At 40.3% G+C, this 18907-nt stretch overlaps 3 protein-coding genes across 4 annotated transcripts in view; 1 reads left to right on the plus strand and 2 right to left on the minus strand.

Moving 5' to 3' along the window:
- prex1 (phosphatidylinositol-3,4,5-trisphosphate-dependent Rac exchange factor 1) overlaps window positions 1-6434 on the minus strand; it is a 91574-nt gene extending 85140 nt beyond the window's left edge. The window contains exon 1 of the mRNA XM_017467875.3: window positions 5637-6434. Coding sequence (XP_017323364.1) covers window positions 5637-5780 — 144 coding nt within the window. The 5' untranslated portion in view covers window positions 5781-6434. The remainder of the gene's footprint in view (window positions 1-5636) is intronic.
- On the plus strand, window positions 1-12611 carry tmem81 (transmembrane protein 81). The gene is made up of 2 exons (XM_053680334.1): window positions 1-1588; window positions 10648-12611. The coding sequence occupies exon 2, from the start codon at window positions 10676-10678 to the stop codon at window positions 11438-11440; it is 765 nt and encodes a 254-aa protein (XP_053536309.1). The 5' UTR covers window positions 1-1588; window positions 10648-10675; the 3' UTR covers window positions 11441-12611.
- stk38a (serine/threonine kinase 38a) overlaps window positions 11802-18907 on the minus strand; it is a 27446-nt gene continuing 20340 nt past the window's right edge. For both annotated transcript variants that reach the window (XM_017467876.3, XM_017467877.3), the window contains exons 12-14: window positions 17209-17304; window positions 15400-15494; window positions 11802-15308 (exon numbers count right to left, since the gene is read on the minus strand). In XM_017467876.3, coding sequence (XP_017323365.1) covers window positions 15172-15308; window positions 15400-15494; window positions 17209-17304 — 328 coding nt within the window. In that variant the 3' untranslated portion in view covers window positions 11802-15171. The remainder of the gene's footprint in view (window positions 15309-15399; window positions 15495-17208; window positions 17305-18907) is intronic.

Genomic DNA, 18907 nt, shown 5'->3' on the forward strand with positions numbered 1-18907 from the left:
AAAAAAAGTCTTGTAGCAGAGAATCGTAGAACAATTGTGTTTGAGAGAAACTGGAAAGCGCAACCTGAAGGCGAGTCCTGAAGACTTTACTGGGGCGGAAAACCTACTGTCATTTAAAACGTGCTGACACCCGAAACTCCTTCCACAAATGTTAAATAATCATCTCCTGTACAGAAAACTTCCATTATATGCTTTAGCACTGTTAAATAACAACACATTTGTAATGCATTTATTAGCCTTTATCCACTGGTTAGATTTTGTGAATTGTCTGCCATACAAGCCCCTACGAATGTGTTGTTGCTATAGAAATGATAAGGAATCAGGACAAGTGCGTTAATGTACACCTGAGATTCAGATTAGAGCCGGCACGCCTGTCAGAACTGTGCTGTTATAGAAGATATACAGATTATAATTGGTAGTTAATGGAGTTTTAGACTGGCTTGTGAGAATTCTGGAGTGACTAAAGAATGTAGGCTTTTGCATTAAATCTGTCTCAGACCACCGTGTAAATATCAGTGAAAATCTTGAGCTAGATCTTGAGCTGATGTATGGGACTGGAGTTTCATTGGGTTTATGCCAATAGCAAATCAATACATGGATATAGCTATAAGTGCTTAAACAATTAGCGTAACGGTAATTGGAAGAGAGAGAGAAAAAAAAACTCCAAATGATATTAGTGCCTTTAAATCAATGCTCTAATCAATTTAGTGTTAAATGTGTTACAATATATGTGTGCTGTGGCAACAACTTACAGACAAGCTTAGGTCTTAAAGAAGAAAACTTCTGCTTTGACATCTGCATTGCATCACTTCAAAAAAAACTGCATTGCTATTAGGTAAATACTGACAAATGACAGAAATTTGTGGTATGTATAATAGTCTATTTAAAGCCACAGTTTGGTGCATTAGTTTGGCCACAGCTGACCTGGAAGTTGTAAATTACCCCCTGAATTAGTATCAATTCATTAAGTGAAACACACTACCACACAGCTTTGAAACAAAGCAATCCGAATGACAATAACGGCCACTGCAAATTTCATTCATTATGGGAAAAGAGTATTAGATTGGTTATTTATAAACCTGAAACCTTATGCTGGGACATCCTGAGCAGGGAAGTATGGAGCAGGAAGTCACAGGTTGATTTCCTCCTTCTTCTATTGCCATCCTGTTTGGGCATCCGCTCTATCCCTCTTTAAAAGCACAGCTGGGACTGAGGAGTCAACACCAGCTGGATTAAAAGGACGTCTGGGGCGACACTCAATCACACACAGGCAACTGGTGAACAGTAAAACAGCTAGGGGTCTGGAGAACCAGTGACCTGTTGGATTAGGTACATGTGCACTCAGCTTGTACTTTGTAGCACAAAAGTAAACACAACACATTCAGTCCAGTTCATTCTCTTGAAGGATATCTACCGCTTGTATGTGTGTGTAGAACCAGCAAACTAAAGATAAATCACTCGCTGCTCAGTTCTTACAGGTCAGCCAGTTCATCCTACTGAAGCTTTATTGGTGGATAGCATCGATATACTGCACTGGACCGTCTTTTTCGTTTACATCCACGGATAAGCTCATGAAGTGGTGAGAAAGGTGAAGATGTACATTTTTTTTCAAATCTAAACTAGGGATGTAATATATGAATACATTATTTGAAATGAACAGTCAGTTCTATATGGATACAAATACAGACATGAATATATACATATTTTTTAAAACTTGCCAGAAAGGTTCACATGACATCTGGTTAAGACTAGAGGTGTGCATTGCGAATCTCATAGGACACAACAAATTTGGACAAAAACCAAACAGGAAAAAACAAGTAGGTCATTAAAAAAAAAAAAAAAAATAGTGTCATTGGGTTGCACCCACTAATCTAAATTCATGTAAAAAGGGTATGTCAAAGACTTAACCCACAAGTTCCTAACCCTAGTTCTGTAAATGGTCTGCACTTTTATCCAAAGCGCTTTACACTGTGTTTCATTCACCCATTCAGACACACACACTCACACACCAATGGTAGCAGAGCTGCCATGCAAGGCGCTAACTTGTCATCGGGAGGAATTTGGGGTTCAGTGTCTTGCCCAAGAACACTTCGGTATGTGAAGTCATGTGGGCCGGGAATCGAACCGCCAACCCTACGATTAGTGGACAACCCGCTCTAAGACCCGAGCCACAGCCGCCCTTCCTGTACTACCTCCTGTCCTGCACATTTTAGTGTTTTCACCTAATCAGCTAAATAAGAGCCTTTTTCTGGGTTGAAGTGGGTGTACTCCAGGACCAAAGTTAGGAAATTGCGTCTTAAACTTGTCTAGGGTTAATGTGTCGAAAGACCAAAAAAGACCATGGGAAGTGCCTTCAGAACGTTTTCTGGACAAAAAAAAAAATAATTGAATCTAAAAAAGGAACGGATGAGCTGGTATGACATGCTTTACTCATTGATTATGTCACCCACTTCCGGTGTTCTGAAATCCATTTGTAGCACTGAGGACATTCAGTCAACTTTCATACATTATGTCAGTTCTACAGTGGCTACCTGTAATTACTGCCCATTTCATTCTCTCTATGGTAATGTGCCATTTTTACAGTGTGAGCTGGTTAAAAAGCTTTCGAAGCATCAAATAACCAAGAGTGAAAACTAGACCTTATCATATCTCAGTAAAAATAAAAATAAAAAGTGTACATATCTATCTCAAATATCTATAAAGCTCAATAAGCTGGTTAGTAGTTCCTTGGGAAATGTGTCAGGCCATCCAGTTCAGGATAAATGCATGGATGTGTGTTTATGTAAAGTATGATCCAAGCGTTGTGGTTTCCTTTGGGTTGCGAGACAGCCTTCCATTAGCCATGGCATTGGTTTTCTGGGTGTAAAGTGAGACATACTAGCAAACAGCTGGATTTCAGACCCAAACAATCAGGAGCAAAAGCAATAAGCAAAAGCATTACCACCAATGATGGCTATGATGGCTTTCTTCCGATGTGTGAACAGGTGTCTCACTTAAGCTGTCATCGCAAGTGGAAGACGAGAGGCTGTCAGAATAATCAGCAAGGAGGAATTTGATTGGATGTTCACCCTTTAATATGTCAAATGAAAGGGTGCACAATCCAGGAATGCCAGCTCTACCAAACAAGCATTCAAACCCATCTAAATATACAGTATATGCGTGTAATATTAACAACATTCATAATAGGCCTCCACTTATAGCATAGTTTCCGACGCTGTATTAAAAAAAAAAAAACATGTTTTCATGTATTTATATATATAATCTTTCACACTGCAAATGAGACCTGAATCTTGATAGCTTATCAAAATATCATGTACATGAATATAGTGGTATGTATCACATACTCACTATCAATATATGCCTAATTCATTCATACACAACATCCCTAATCACCTAATGAGTTTTATATGCAGCTTGACCGGGAACTGGGTTTAAAAAAAACATTTTTAGTCCAGAAAAAGACACCAGCACCTCACATCTGATGTCATCTTGAAGCACCAACAGCCACTGAGCTTAACAGACAAATAAGCTTATAACTTGGGCCAAAACTGTGATTTTTTTTTTACTGCAGGCCGGCTAATATCATGCCGGAATGTTCTTAAAGCCTCTCAAAACACAAAAGCCTTTAATGTCATCAAGTTCATCCTCACATCAAGATATTTTACACCAAGTGCTGGCATGCATGTCACGTTCAAAACACAGAGCCGAATGTAAAGTACTGTGCATCCTATAACTCACTCCACTGACTTACAGCTCACCGCACAAGTGAAAATTGCACTGGGGTTCAGGACTCTTGTGCCCTGAAATCCAGAAAAGCGGTTTTACAACGTGATGCAAATCAAAACAAGAAAATACATGTCAGCTTTCGGCATGAGATTCCAACCACAGCCGCAGTTTTCATTCATTAAAAAAGAACCCAGCCGAGTTGCTTATGCCACAGCTGCTGCTTTGGGCTGCGCTTAAACACATCCCATCAATATAGCACTTAAACATATACTACAGTACAGGACTGCACAATCTGGACAAAAACCCCCCAGTCAGCACCAACTGACCAGACATGCATTATAATCCAGATTTAAATTGGCCTATAAAAAGATGTTAAATATACATCTTTTTTTTTTTTTCCCATATTATCATTCTTTGCTTGATTTCGCAGTGGCCATCTTTTCTAAATACTTAACAATGATGTTTCAAAAACTTTCACTCCAGCCAAAATCTAAACAGCACCCAAAAACATGTTGTGTTTGTAGGGATTTCAACCTCACAGCAAATTAATAAACACATCATTTCTATTGGCTGGATAGTGTGTCAATGTCATGAATCATCGAAAAACACCCACAGAAACACTCATCTGGTGACTGACGCAATCTGTACAGCGATCATTCCCAAACTGTGACCTTCCACAGTTATTGGTACAGGCAAGCACATTATTGCGATAACGATTAACAAACGCTAAATTATGCATTACACACTGAAAAAATACATTACGTAATGAAAGCCTTCTGAAGGGCTTGAGCACTTCGTTCAGATTGATCTTTCATGGACACAAATACACTTAGACTTATACTTACTGTTGTCACTGTCAACAGAACAAAAAATGTATATGAACTATGCAGATTTTTTTGGGGTGGGACGGTGACGCGGCAGGTCCCGACGCCGCCCCACACCTCTGTGAGGCCTCTGCGTGACGTTTCGCATGTTCTCCTCAAGTCTGCGTGGGATTCCTCCGGGTTCTCCGGTTTCCTCCTACATCCCAAAAACATGCCAGTTGGTGTACTGGCTATACTAAACTACCTCTAGGTGTGAATGACTAGCGTCCCCATCCAGGATGTATTCTCAACCTTGTGCCCAGCGTTCCTGGGATTGGCTCTGGATCCCGACCCACATAAAGCACTTATGATAAACGTATGACGAATGAGATTGCTTTCGGATTATTTACACATCTGCAAAGCAGAATAAACTTAACCTTTTGGAGGAAAATATTAATAAAAGAAACCATCACAGAAATTCTAATGGTTTCAACTACAAATACCATTACAAACCATCGATATTACTGGTTCTTAACGGTATCCACTAGACATAACATGCCAACAAATTACCAGTAGAGACTCACATGGACCATTAGCGTTTCCATTAAAACCAATACAATTCCAATTACAACTATTAAAACCGTTACAACCTCTATGAAGATTTCTATTGTTTGTTTGTTTGTTTTTCAGCAGAGGGAAGTATGTCAGTTTTTGGCAAATATGGCCAAATTAAACTGGAAAAGTGTGTTTATAATGGTGTGTCTGAGGCAGTAAGATACATGTAGGCTAAACACTGGGTCAGTGGGGAACTAGAACAGTAGAAGAATCTTTTTAGGTCAAAGAAATGTTTTAAAAATATATGAATGAATGAAATGAACGTGTAATTAGTTGGAAGCTGGCTTGTCTGTTTAACTCTTAGGAAGAGACAGTATCTGTCAATCAAACCGCTTGTTTATCTCAGGTATAAGCTAAGCATAACGACCCATGTTTTGTCCGCTACTAAATAAAATAAAATGAAATAAAATAAAAACCCGGCATGTCTTGACTCACACTGCAGTGTTGCAGGACTTCACGAAGGTAAAACCGCCAGCACCAGTAAAAACTCACCGACTGCAGGAAGGCGAGAGTGCGCACATAATCTCGCTCGGTGTTCAGCAGCTCGTTCAGGACACACAGCCGCAGGCGAAGCTGGCGCTCCGAGTCTTTACACCTCGGCTGCTCGGCGTTTTCCCGAGCGCTGTCCTCCTCCATGTTCCCCGGAGAAAATCCTCCCGAAAACCCGATGCCACACTTGCGAAGACGCTGCCAAACGGAGCGGCGTGGATGTTGTCGTGCTTGTGTTGTTGTTGTTGTTGTGTTAGTGGTTCTAGTCCATTCCACCGCGCATCGCACACACCACGACAACCAGCCCTGTGAAAGCCTTCACCGTTACCTAGTCGATGAAATAAACTTTAAGGAAAGTTCAAACGCGTTTCGCTAGAACATATTTCCAGTTTGAAAGCCGGTAAAGAGACGAGACGAGACGAGGGAACCGTGTCTTCTTCATTAAACAGCGTCCTGAAGAGAAACAAGTGAGGAACTGAGGAGCTCGTGAACGCGCCGTGTTGGAGGCAGAAAGTGACACGCTGTTGTAGTTACACTGAGGAGTAAATCAGTCTCTGAGGAGACCAGACCGTCTGCTCCTTCAGTCCCGTCTCATGTTCGCACTCACAACACACTCCACACACACACACACACACACACACTACGACTTTCTCTTTCAAACTACTCGAACAACCTGGCTCTAGCGCTTCCTTCACTGAATGTTTGACCGTTATTGAGTAGGCTACACTTGAGGGGGGGAAAAAGGTGCCATCTACCACCCTGAGCTCTTCAGTCTTGTTTTTCCCTTTAGAGGAATCTTATCAACTGAATGTTTCCTTTCAGAACAGTTTCCAAGTTGAAAACTAGAGCTGTTTACCATCTGTAGAACTTTTGAGGAACCATTTCTTTCCTCAGGCCCTGCTGAAAGAAAGAGAAAAAAAACCTTTAGAAACCCTCACAGAATTTGTAATGGTTTTAATGGTTACAATGGGAATTGTATTGCTTTGTGTTGCCTTCTATTGGTGGCATGTTGTGTTTAGTGGATACCTTTAAGGACCAGGAATGGTTTTAATGGTTAGCTGATGGTGTGTAATGGTATTTGTGGTGGAAACCATTAGGATGGAATGTCTGTGATGGTTTTTATTGGGTTTAGGGTTGTTGTTTTTTCAGCAGCGGGTAAACATCTGAAATGACTAGATTCAAAATTCCGCAGCTGGAAACGTGTTCAAGACCATTCAAATCCCACAGGATTTGATCAAACTTCCTAGCTATTCAGATATTGAGACCTGAGGGGATGGAAATGAGGAATTAGGTTGTGGTGTGTGCGTCCAGGGGGCACAGTGGCCTAGTGGTTAGCATGTTTGCTTCACATCTCGCACACCAGAGTTTCGACTCTCGCATCCACCCTGTGTGCACGGAACTTGCATGTTCTCCCTGTGCTTCTGGGGTTTCCTCCGGGTACTCTGGTTTCCTCCGCCAGTCCAAAGACGTGTTGCAGGCTGATTGGCATTTCCAAATTGTCCAGAATGTGTGAATGTGTGTGCGATTGGGCCCTGTGATGGGGTGTCCCCTGTCTTGTGCCCCGAGGTCCCTGGGATAGGCTCCATGCTCCCCCGTGACCCTGTGTAGGATAAGCAGTAGGGAAAATGGATGGATGGATGTGTGCTTCCACTGTTAAGAGTGCAACCTGAGGCCCAGAAGCTTGTTGTTCATTTGGGCAGTAACTTTCCTTTCATGTCAGTAATACGTGTACACAGCTGCCAGGCAAATCATAGCCGGCTCACCAAGCGAGACCTTAACAATGGAAAGTAACAGTGACAAAAGAGGGAAGTGAGCAAAATAGTTTGCAGTGCAGTAAAGTAGATAAATCACAACATTTGACAAATACATTAATATAGAATTCTACATTGCATAATAATGCGTAAACTTTCATTCATTCATTCATCAGGGTTGTGGTGAAGCTAGAGCCTAACCCAGAATCAATGTAGTGTGAGGTGGGAATTCACCCTGTGTGAAACACACTCATTCACACCTAGGGGGAATTTAGACGAGCCAATTCACCTATTGGGATGTGGGAGGAACCAGAGAACCCAGAGGAAACCTACAAAGACACAGGGAGAACATGCAAAACTCCACAGACAGTAACCCGAGCTCAGGGACCCTACATCTGTGAGGCAGCAACACTACCCGCTGTGCCACAGTGTTAATTAATGCATAAACAATTATCTCTAAACAGAATAGACCATTTCTGAACAAAATCTGCTTAAGAGTGTTGTGCAAAGCATGCTGGGACAGAACAGTACTAACAGAATAGACTAATGGTACTTCCTCCTCACCTCCATAGTATTTCCAATATTCATATAGATTTGGTAGGTGCTTGCAGAGGCAGGTTTCATTTCTAGTTATGGAGACACTACGAGTCAGAAGAACACGATGACATCCTGAGTGCTAGCACCCGAAGAACAAGCTGCAGTCAGAGACCGTGAGCATCCTGTTTACCCACACTACAAAGAGCCCAGCAAAGAAATCAGTTAGCACAGAGGACATATCATGTTACCGCAAAACCTAGACAGTGAAAACTGCAGCAGAAGGCTGGTCCATTCAGAGTCAGTGCTGATGTTCAGGCTTATCTTACTTAGCCATTCAAAGGCACACAGCATGTTCTGACAACAAAGTTATCTATCTGGAATTAAGGAGTGAATTGATCTTTACCACAAATGGGTTTATTACACTACTATGAATTTGTTTGTTTGAATAATTAAACAAAAGGCAGAGGTTTGGTGTTGAGCCACAAAGCCTGGTGCAGGAAACCCTGCTGAGCAGCACATCATGTGTTTAGAGGACTCCATCTAGTGACTGAATTCAACACTGATGTATGATGTCACTTACAGAATGGTGAGTGTTGCATTGTTTTTGTTTGAATCCAATTTAAATTCAAAATAAAGATTTCAGCAGTTAAAAGGTAGGTGCTGTATTATATTTACTACTTACACAATTACTACATTACTCTAGTGAAAAATATTTTACATCTTTATATTTTATATATGTGTGTGTATATATATATATATTAATGGAGCAAGATTTAATGATCAGTTTTTATTTAAATATCCAGATTGGAATAGGCTCTTGTCTATTGAAAGGATGAATGTTTAAAGCATAACAAAGGGATTTCTTTGGTTATTGTCCAAAACAAAAAGGAAATATAATTAATTTTATAACTTTTAGATTTATTTTATAAATAAATTACAATTCATTTTTTAAAAATTCTTTGACACTGAGACACGGTGGTTGGGGATTCAAATCCCACCTCTGCCCTGTGAGCACGGAGCTTGCAAGTTCACCCTGTACTTCGGGGATTTCCTCCGGGTACTCCGGTTTCCTCCCCTGTTCTGAAGACATCCGTTGTAGGCTGATTGGCATTTCCAAATTGTCATTAGTGTGCGATTGTTCCCTGTGACAGATTGGCATCCTGTCCAGGGTGTCCCCTGCTTTGTGTCCCGAGTTCCCTGGGATAGGCTCCAGGCTCTCACATGACCCTGTGTAGAATAAGCGGTATAGAAAATGGATGGATGACACTGAATGTGACGATGCTGATATCAGATGAAAAGATGAAAAGTGAGTGAATGAAAGGAGTCAGAATTATCTTTAGACAGGCTACATTGTGTTTAAAGCACAACACAAGCCTTTTTTTTTTTTTACTGTTTATGTAAAATCTAACATTCTTTAATTAGCCCTATTGATGTAATTGGTTATTCCTCTGGTTGTCAGTTGTTCAAATCATGTGACGTGCACCACGATAGTGGGATTTTCAGTTTACACCATGCAGACCTGTGTTAAATCTCTGACCTTTGCGGGTTTTCAGTCGTAATCTTCTCATTTCACTCCTTCCACAGTGTCTTAGTGTGGTTTAGACATGACATTTCAAAACCTTCAATGACTTCTTCTTGAGCCATTTTAATGAGGACTAGCTCATGTGCACTGGATAATTGTCTTCGTGCATGACCCATATGCTCTTTAGATTTGAGTCAATGCCTTTCATTATCCACATTTATTTTTTCCTCGGTGTACAAAATTCAGCTTTCACTTTGATGACAAGTCAATCATGACAGTTCCGCTCCAAACTCTGACCACTGCTACGTTGTTTTCACTTTTTCCATGGGGGTTGCTCTATTTTATTAGTAAATAGACAAGCAACCCAGATTTTCCAACACATCACCAACAACGTTCTGAATAGAGGAGCTGGGAACCTTGAAGTCTGGGAACTGTAAGACTAGTAAGCATAAATATGTTACTATACATTCTCAAATTCTATTCATTCTGATATGTTATCATTTCTGTAGTAACCGCTCATTCACAGAGACTTGTATGGTGGACAAGCTGCATAATCGAAGCCTAATAATAAAAGGATTTTAAAAAATGTACAAACAAAAAAGATCATTGATATGGTGGAGCTTTCAGTAAGGAGATGTTTATATGACATTTATGGAAGGAGTCGCAAGTATTAGCACTTTGCCATGTCAGAAAGCCCACTGCCTGTTACAGAGTGTTCAGATCAGAGGCGTTTGTGCTTTCTGGGTTTAATCACAAGCTGCATTTTTCGTCTTATTAAATTCAAGAGAGAAAAAGAATTGACTGTTGATGTTCCACAACATGAGCTGTAAATGATTAAAAAGTATGACGTGCTGTTCATTAATATATTAAAACGTATCGTTGGCAAATTGCTGTGGAACGACAAGAATAGAACAGTTTGGGGGCATGCAATCATCGGAAAATAATCATCAATAACCCCATCACGGACTATTTTTCTATGAGAGCGTGCCTTGTCAAGTTTTATTCCTCGCTTAGCAACTTATCTTCTTTTTCAGATTAAATATTTACCTCCAAAAATGTACAAATATTGTGTGGTCTTAGGATCCACTCACTCACACTACAGCTTATGTAATAAAAACAGAAGCAGAAAATGCGAGGTAAAGTGCACTGGAAATTTATTAGCAATTTAAAGAAGTGATCATTTTTTCTAATCTTGTCTATACAGGTAACGTCTTCCGTTGGAGCCCCCATTAATGTGCTGCCTTGCTCTCATTTTGATTCTGCTGCATTCCTGCAGCCAGTGTGAAGCTTCTAGAGGTGTTGATCTAGAAGATCTGGCTTCCAACAACACATGGGTGATCGCCTACAGTTCAAGCTGTAGCACCACCTGCGGACTGGGCATCCGTACCCAGAGGCTCTGCCCTTTGGGGACTGACGACAAAGCGAACTCCCCGACATGCAGAGTTCGTCAGGTCCAGTGTTTGGACAACTGGCAGTGTGGGCTGCAGACACAAACGGCCACCGCAGGACAATACCTGGAGCTGGACTGTCTTGAGGAAGTCATGGAAGCCATGGGCCGCTTCGCCTTCGTGGTGTCGTGGCGCTTTGCACGAGGGATCATCACCACCAATAACCGCTTCTTCATACGGCGTGACGTTCCAGGGCTGGACAGGGTCATCCTGAATCCGGTGAAAGAGGAGGACGCTGGGACGTATCGCTGTGACGTGCTGGACACGTCTTACCACAGGGTGAAGAGAATGTATAAAGGACTGAAGGTTTTATCAGCACGTGTTCTGAGCCTGAACTTCACCAAGGGTTTGACCGAGTGGGAGAAACCCGGAGAGATTAATGAACCTGTCGTCACTGGGAAACCGTATCCAAGCAGCACCGTACGAAATGTAGTGCTACTCAGTTTGTCCATATCCATCACCGTGGCTCTGATTGTCTTCCTCGGTCTGTTTGCTTTTTCTTACTGGAAAAGGTCAACAAGGAAGGACCCAATTTCCCATGAGTGTTAAGGAAACCCTCGATGACTCACTAGCCATTTTGCATTACTTCTCTCAAATGCGCACACAAGCAGAGTAATGTTCCCTACAATTTTTATATTCCCATTTCATCACAACTTAAAATGTGTAGAATTACATTTGATTAAATTGCTGAACACGGTGTCACTTATCCGCATTACTTCTAAACCCAAATGAAGAGGAGTCAGGAATCTGAGACGCCGTACAACGCTGTCTCGGAAATCAATAAATAATGTTCACAAGGCAGCAGAGTAGCACTTTAACAGCAGCATGCAATATTAACTGCTTAAGTATGCAAACACATTGAACAAACGAGAGAAGAAAGAAAAAAAAAAAAAGGACATACACCACAGGGTAAATAAACTGGTGCTTTATTGAATTATAACATTAAAATTGTGTGCTCACCACAAACTCTCTCAATAACAAACCAGAAAAAGGTGCTCTATGAAGTGAAGCTACAATCTACTAACTTAATATTAAGGCAGAGAGAGAAGCCCAACTTCATCGTCTCACAGTAGAACGCAACGTTAAACAACCCAGGAGCAGTTTTGTTTTTTTCTTTTTATATTAGATTTTACACTTTTAAAAAAAAAAAAAAACCCAGCAAGCTCATTCTTGTTCACTACTCTTCTCAAATCCAGGGATACTCTCAAACACGTTCCTGGTTTGAATAAATAAGCCGTAAATCCTTTACGATACAAATCCTTTAAACATACACACACACGCTGACTTTATTCCAGAAGGTTCTAGACAGTATATAAATATTCTGAAATTAGTCAGAAAGACTAAGCTACTGTAATGATTGTGTGAAAAAGTAAATATAATCGACCAGTGTGTTTCTAGAACATTTAACAGCCTTCTGCGTGTACTATACATACCATGAAAGTTAATCAAATGTGCATCACATCACCCATGACCAAACTTCTGTGCAACAGGACGTTCCCAGATTTCAAGACCTCAGTAATCAAGATTTCGTCTCTTAAACAGTGCAATTCGAGCTCTGAACCCAGGGCCTCATTTATCAGTCTTTTACTAAAAAAAAAAAAATAGTGTACTCATGGCATACGCTAAATCTTCCAGTGATACAGCTCAGCCACTGTAGCATCATCAGCTACCATAGGCACAGACTAACCCTTCTTCCTTTTAGAGGGTGCCATTACTTTGGTCATATTTGTATTCATGGCTCTGGTTTGGATTGCTTTCTTTCTTTAATAATCAAACGACTGAGTTTCGCTAGACTTGCATCAAATCCGTGTGTGTAATTGAAATACATAAGTCATTGTTGATTATACGACTCGAAGCCCATCAGTTAAGGTTTAAACGAGCGAGTCTCCTTGTATGTAAATTCACACAAACCCAGGAGCTCGTGCAGGATATAAACGTTTTCCCCTAAAACTAACTGGACTGTCTAAAAGAGTCACGAATAAAACGTGTTCGTAACCGGCTTGATAAATGAGGCCCCATCTTCCTAAAACTACACACAGCAGACCAGCTTCCGCTTTGAAAATGAGTCACTTCAGCGCGTTTTTTAAACAGTTCTAGCAGTCAAATGGGTGTCGTGTCTGTGATTTGATCGAGCACGTTCTCTCCGACGAGAAAGAATGCTTCATTCCTAAGTAATAAACGGCACGGTGCTGGAACAGAGGGCCAAACACACAATAATAGAATAAGAATAGAGTTTAAAAGTAATGAAACATTTACTCCGTGCCGTTCAGATATCATTCAACGTTCGAGCAGCACTCGTGCAAAAGCATGCGAGCAGAACAGCCCGACTACAAGGTCAACGTAATAATGCTTTAATTTACAAAACGTGACGCTCCCTTGTATATTTCCTGGAAAATATATATATATATATATATATATATATATATATATATATATATATATATATATATATATATATATATATATATATATATATAAATATAAACTACAGCATTTTAGAAAATCCCACAATCGTGCTTTTTCTTTTCATCACAAATCAACAGCATTTTTGGATTTCGTGAGGCCGTGCGGATAGTTATTGACTTGACTGACAGCATTGTGTATTGCAAAATAAGAAACTTACTTTCTTACTGCGTCCTGCTCTGGTCGGACACAGCTAATCAATAATCACAGTTCAGCAGAAGTGCTAGGCGTTCTGATCGAAAGTACAATTAGCTCGAAGAAGATCTCGTCTTCAAATCCAAGCTGAATCTAGATTTTATTAGTCTACAACCTACAACAGCGGGACAGTGTAATAATGCATAAAGCTCAGCTTCTGGAGAACAGGATTCCGTTTTAACATGATGCCCATGAAGGAACCTACTGAAATGCAGCCGAGCGAGACCTATCCGAGTCACGTGTCGACGTCTGCGGACTCCCTCGAACGGCCCTCATTTCATGATGCGCGAGTTCTCGATACAATAGTGCAACTACTCCTAGTCATTCTGGAATGATGACAATAGACAACTACTGCACCAGATAAATACATTTTACTAGTCTACCCCCCACACACTTTTCTACAAGGTAGAAAACTCAAATTTTCGAGTATAAATCAAGCTTCTCGAAGGCATACCAAGGGTGCATCAGCTGCTAAAAGTAACAAGTCTTTGGTAAAATATTGCTTTGCTATTAACATGCTTTTTTTTCAGCCCAGTATCAACATGGAAGACTGCGGAGTATATAATCAAATATGCAGATTCAGCACACTGAATCTTGCAACGCTCATCCGACTCGTGCTTTGCTCCACAACTGAACAAGGTAAACATGAACAGCGAGCCCTTTGAAAGAAAAGGGATTCCGATTTAGTGTGAGCGCAAACGATCCAGCGAACTACAATAGAATTACGATACAATAAAATAAGCTGGTCTACAAAAGATCAATTGGTCATTATCATTGGCTGGTATACTGTAAAGAAAGTAAACTGAGGGGAAAAAAACAACAAAACAAAAAACAACAACATTTGCTTCAGTGTGAAGGTCTGGAAGAGGGACGATTTGCTGGTGTAACAAGTGATTACTGGAACATTCGTCTAGTATCCAAATTTAAGGCAATGTTTGTCCCTGGAGGCAGGTTCACAAACATTATATTAGGCTTTCGAGCACTGAAAACTGTTTGCATAAACAATAAGAGAAGCCCCTTTTGCATTTTGCCATTGCCAGTAAGGTGAAGCATGTGATGGCCAGCACTGTAAAACATCATATTAAAAAAAGAATAATAATAAAAAAATCAAATGCATCCAAATTCTTGGACAAATTCTTGCATTTCTTATTTTTTGTTTAAGATTCAAGATTTCTACAGCAGATGACATTTAAGTCGCAACTGAGCAGAATTCTTCGATGGTAAATTACTCGAACTAAAAGCAGTCCCTTGTTGAAAGTGGACTGGCCACATTCTAGTTTTTTTTTTTTTTTTTAATAAAATGATCAATCAAGCCAGAAGAAACGTTTCTCTGTTATGGGGATAAAACAGAATTTGAAAAGGCCTCAAATTTTACTTTCCTAACCAAAATGGACGACTAGAAATAGCAGCTTCTACTAAAGAAGCTTTGGTGTAAAAAAATGTAAAAAAGAAATTGTAATACAAGTGCTGGAAGAAGAGTAATCCACTACCGTGAATGCATCACAGCGTGGCCCATAACAGGAAACGGACAAGTCTGGTGATGTTAACCGATCCGCAGCGATGAGAAGCAATGGGAAAGGGCTCCTTAAAGGACAAACACAAGCTCTGTGACGGTTCTGTGCTTATCTCTTCCCTGATTTCATGTAGGAAGGAATGGCGCCCCGGGCGGTCAGGCCCTCGAAGCGCTTGTACGTGTAGTTAATGAAGACCCAGTCTTTGCTCTTTAAATCAGCTTCACTGTGGTTGGACACTACAGGCACTAAGAAAGAGGAGAGAGGAGAAGGTTAGTTAAAAACAATGGTGGTAAGTAAACGTAGAGCTTCAGGAACAGAAACGTTAACTGAACGTACATGCTGGTTGGAGGATGTCTGAATCTGGAAACTCGTCGAAGTTTGAAGTGTCGTCGATGCTTTTAATCTCGATTGGAATGGCAGCGGGTCTCTCCCTGTCAAAATAATCCCATTTGTCTTTAGACCCTCTAAGCTGCGAGTTAACTTAGCATGACTGTACACATGAGAATTATTTTGTTAATGAGCAGCTAATATGCTGTAATTCAAAAGGAAATGCAACACAATTCATCACTTCCGATATCTTACGGTGGGCTTGTGCGATATAACCATCTGATTGATCGTCCCTACACGATATTATGTTGCCATGTTATCCAGGGATGTTTATTCCAATTTTATACAACACTTAGTTCCATTTGATTGGTGGGTGTGTCTCAATCAGCTCCCTAGCTCCATGGGTTGTGAATCAGTATATCGTGTACACGGGTCCGGACCCTCTCTCACTACACAGTGGGACACTGATGACTCAGTGTCTGCCGACATGACTACATAATTTTATCAACAACAGGCAGGACCGAAACCTTTGGCATTATTGAATGTAAATATGTTCGCTTACTCACATGAGTTTCTGTTATAGTACTTCAAGCAGGATCGTAGGCTAGCTAGTTGATTTTTTAAAAATCATTAAACGCTTAAAAGTCATAAAAACAACAAACCATATATAGAACATTAAAAAAAAAAAAGTAATCAATTGAGAGTTTCATAACAAGCTTTCACATTTGTAGATAAGGTTGGCTGACCGTTTGTCCACCATTTCTTTTTTCGAGCTGAGAGGCTTCAGAAATGACGCCGTTTCCAGTAAGGGAACATAGTGAGCGTCGATTCATTGGTGCATTGTGAGATTTCTTTCAGGGAGCGAATGTTCCAGTGCAATGGAAGGATTCTGTGATCGAGACAGCCCTGAAAATGGCCGACTCCCTGATCAGTGTCCTAACTCAGCGGTTCCCAAACTTCCAGGGCAAGGCCCCTCAAATGGCATTAAAATTTGACCGTGACCCCCCTTTTGCAAGATGTCTTTAAAACACATTAAAAATACAGACTTCTGAATATATCCCCCTTTTTTATTAATAATTACATCTTACATTACATTAGGAATTGATTTTGTGTGTGTGTGTGGTTGTCTGAGAGTGAGAATTTATTTTTCACACCAAATTGTTGAGGCGCCCCCGGGCAGCCCCCACTTTGAAAACCACTGTCCGAACTAATTGAGACACACACTGTGTGCATCATTCTGCTCGTCTGTGTTCAGCACATAAAATTCCACTTCCTGGTTCAAAACGGTTACTACAGTAGATTTAGTGACATCATCAGTGGACATGGCAAACAACACTTTTCAGGAATATAACATCCGACTTATAAAGGCAGATTTCAGCTGAAGCATCTTTATTGGGAATGTACAAATGAACGTGAGCTAGCTAGCCAGCTAGCAGAGGTGCTACACAGAGTGTGTGGCTTCTTTGTGATCTATTCCCCCATTTGGCCACACTGTGTTCGAAATGTCAGTGATCCGATATAAATTTATTGTTTATAGAAGTATCGTATAAAAGCAGTATCGCAAGAGAAAGAGTGCGGTTATACTGATTACCTAGATTGCTGATATTTCCTGCTTAAATATTATATGACCAAACTTCCCAGCTCCTCGATTTAACATGGGATTATGCTGGTACAAGTTATCACTCAAAAATATGACAGAGTCATTAAATAACATTGTTTCTTATAATATTATAAAATGGAAAATTTTGAGCAGGGAAGAAAAAAATCTATTATATAGCACAAGCTTCTATAATAGCATAGAGCAGTTAAAGGTTCTACCTGATATGGTCATAGTCCACCCCTTCAAAGAAAGGATTGGATTTGAGCTCTTCAACTCCAGCAGCACCAATCCTGTTCTCACTCTCACAGCAGAACCTAGAACACACCACACCATTAATTCCTCAGGAACTCATGATATACTCAATGTTGCCAACCTGACAGCAATCACGTTATATGTATCAGACATGCGGTTATATTTGCCAGCGACAAATTTTACAATTTGTTATACCGCAGCGCTGTTGAGTTCTCGATTCTGATTGGCTGAGAGACATTCTGAGGTGTGCAATTATTTTTCAGTAAATGCGCAGTTAAAGTAGTTCCACTCAGGTCTTGATCAGTGATACAGATATCAGTGATAAGTTAACTGAAATAACGGAAAGTTAGCCTGCTGTCCACCACAGCACACAGATCTAACAACAAACAAAATGACACAATTTCCATTTTCCAGAAATAAGTAAGGAATAATTGACGATGGGCCGATGAATTGTTAGAAAAATACCCGAGGTGGTAATGAGGTCACAAAGTGAAGTGAAGGCTTAAGCCATTGATCTGCACTTACTGGAGAGAAAGAGCAAGAAAAAAAAAAGAGAGAGAGAGAAAGAGAGAGAGAGAGAGAGAGAGAGAGAGAGAGAGAGAGAGAGAGAGAGAGTACGAGAGAGCAAGTGTGATTGCAGTAAATGAGAGAGAAAAGACGGTGAACAAGCATTAATATTTATTTATTTATTCATTGTATTTTCTGAAGCAATAAAAAAACCAAACCAAAAAAAAAAAACTGTGAACAAGTAGATCTATCGATATTGATCTATTTTTTTTTTTATATTATCAGCATGAAACAAAACAACAACAACAACAAAAAAACATGTGATCAATCTCTCTCTCCAATAACTGCATATCGAAGGCTCAAGCCTCTGTTGCTAGCTTTAAAATGACGTTTTGGAACTTGAGATACGTAATAAATTAGTTCCACACCCATGAGCGTTTTAAGGACAAAAACCTGAAATGTACTGCAATAAAACATCCGATCAATGTCTTGAGGCGTTCTAACTGTGGTATAAGCGGAATAATCGTCGTTGAATTATTAGAAAATAATGCACACCCGAAGTGTAACGGCCATTCCGCTTCTCGTCGTGGCCGCATTACCACCTCGGAGTGTGTACTGATTTCCTAACAGTTCAGCGGGCCGTCGTCAATTATTCCTTTCTTAAGGAATAATACCATACATCAGTTTAGTTACATTTCATATTGATCGAACATCCGCAAGACGAGTTCATTCCTGTCATCACTTATGTTATAGCAGCTACACACAGCTATCCTCTCGAAGGAAACCGAGAAAAGTGAAGACTCTTCCATGACAGAATGCTTACCGACTGTTACAAAGCGCTAACGCTAGAGACTCCTTCCATTAAAGTTAAACAAACATTTCCTTACAAATAAAACGATGTATTTGTTGCTATGGTGGAGCGCATGTTTTCAAAAATCTGTTAATTATCAGCCTTAAATTATGCTGATCACCCACCATACAAGTCGATGTAAAGGAGATGATAACACTAAATTAGTACGAGCGCATTAATATAACCCTGTGAAGCACTCCTATGATTAGAAACACTACCAATTTCTAGCTAACGTGCAAGAAAAACATGTAGGTCTCTCAAGCATTTTGGTAGAATGTACACACAGTCCCCTCCGAAACTATTGGAAC

Source organism: Ictalurus punctatus, chromosome 5 (assembly GCF_001660625.3).
Source record: "Ictalurus punctatus breed USDA103 chromosome 5, Coco_2.0, whole genome shotgun sequence".
In the NCBI taxonomy this organism is placed as follows: Eukaryota; Metazoa; Chordata; class Actinopteri; order Siluriformes; family Ictaluridae; genus Ictalurus; species Ictalurus punctatus.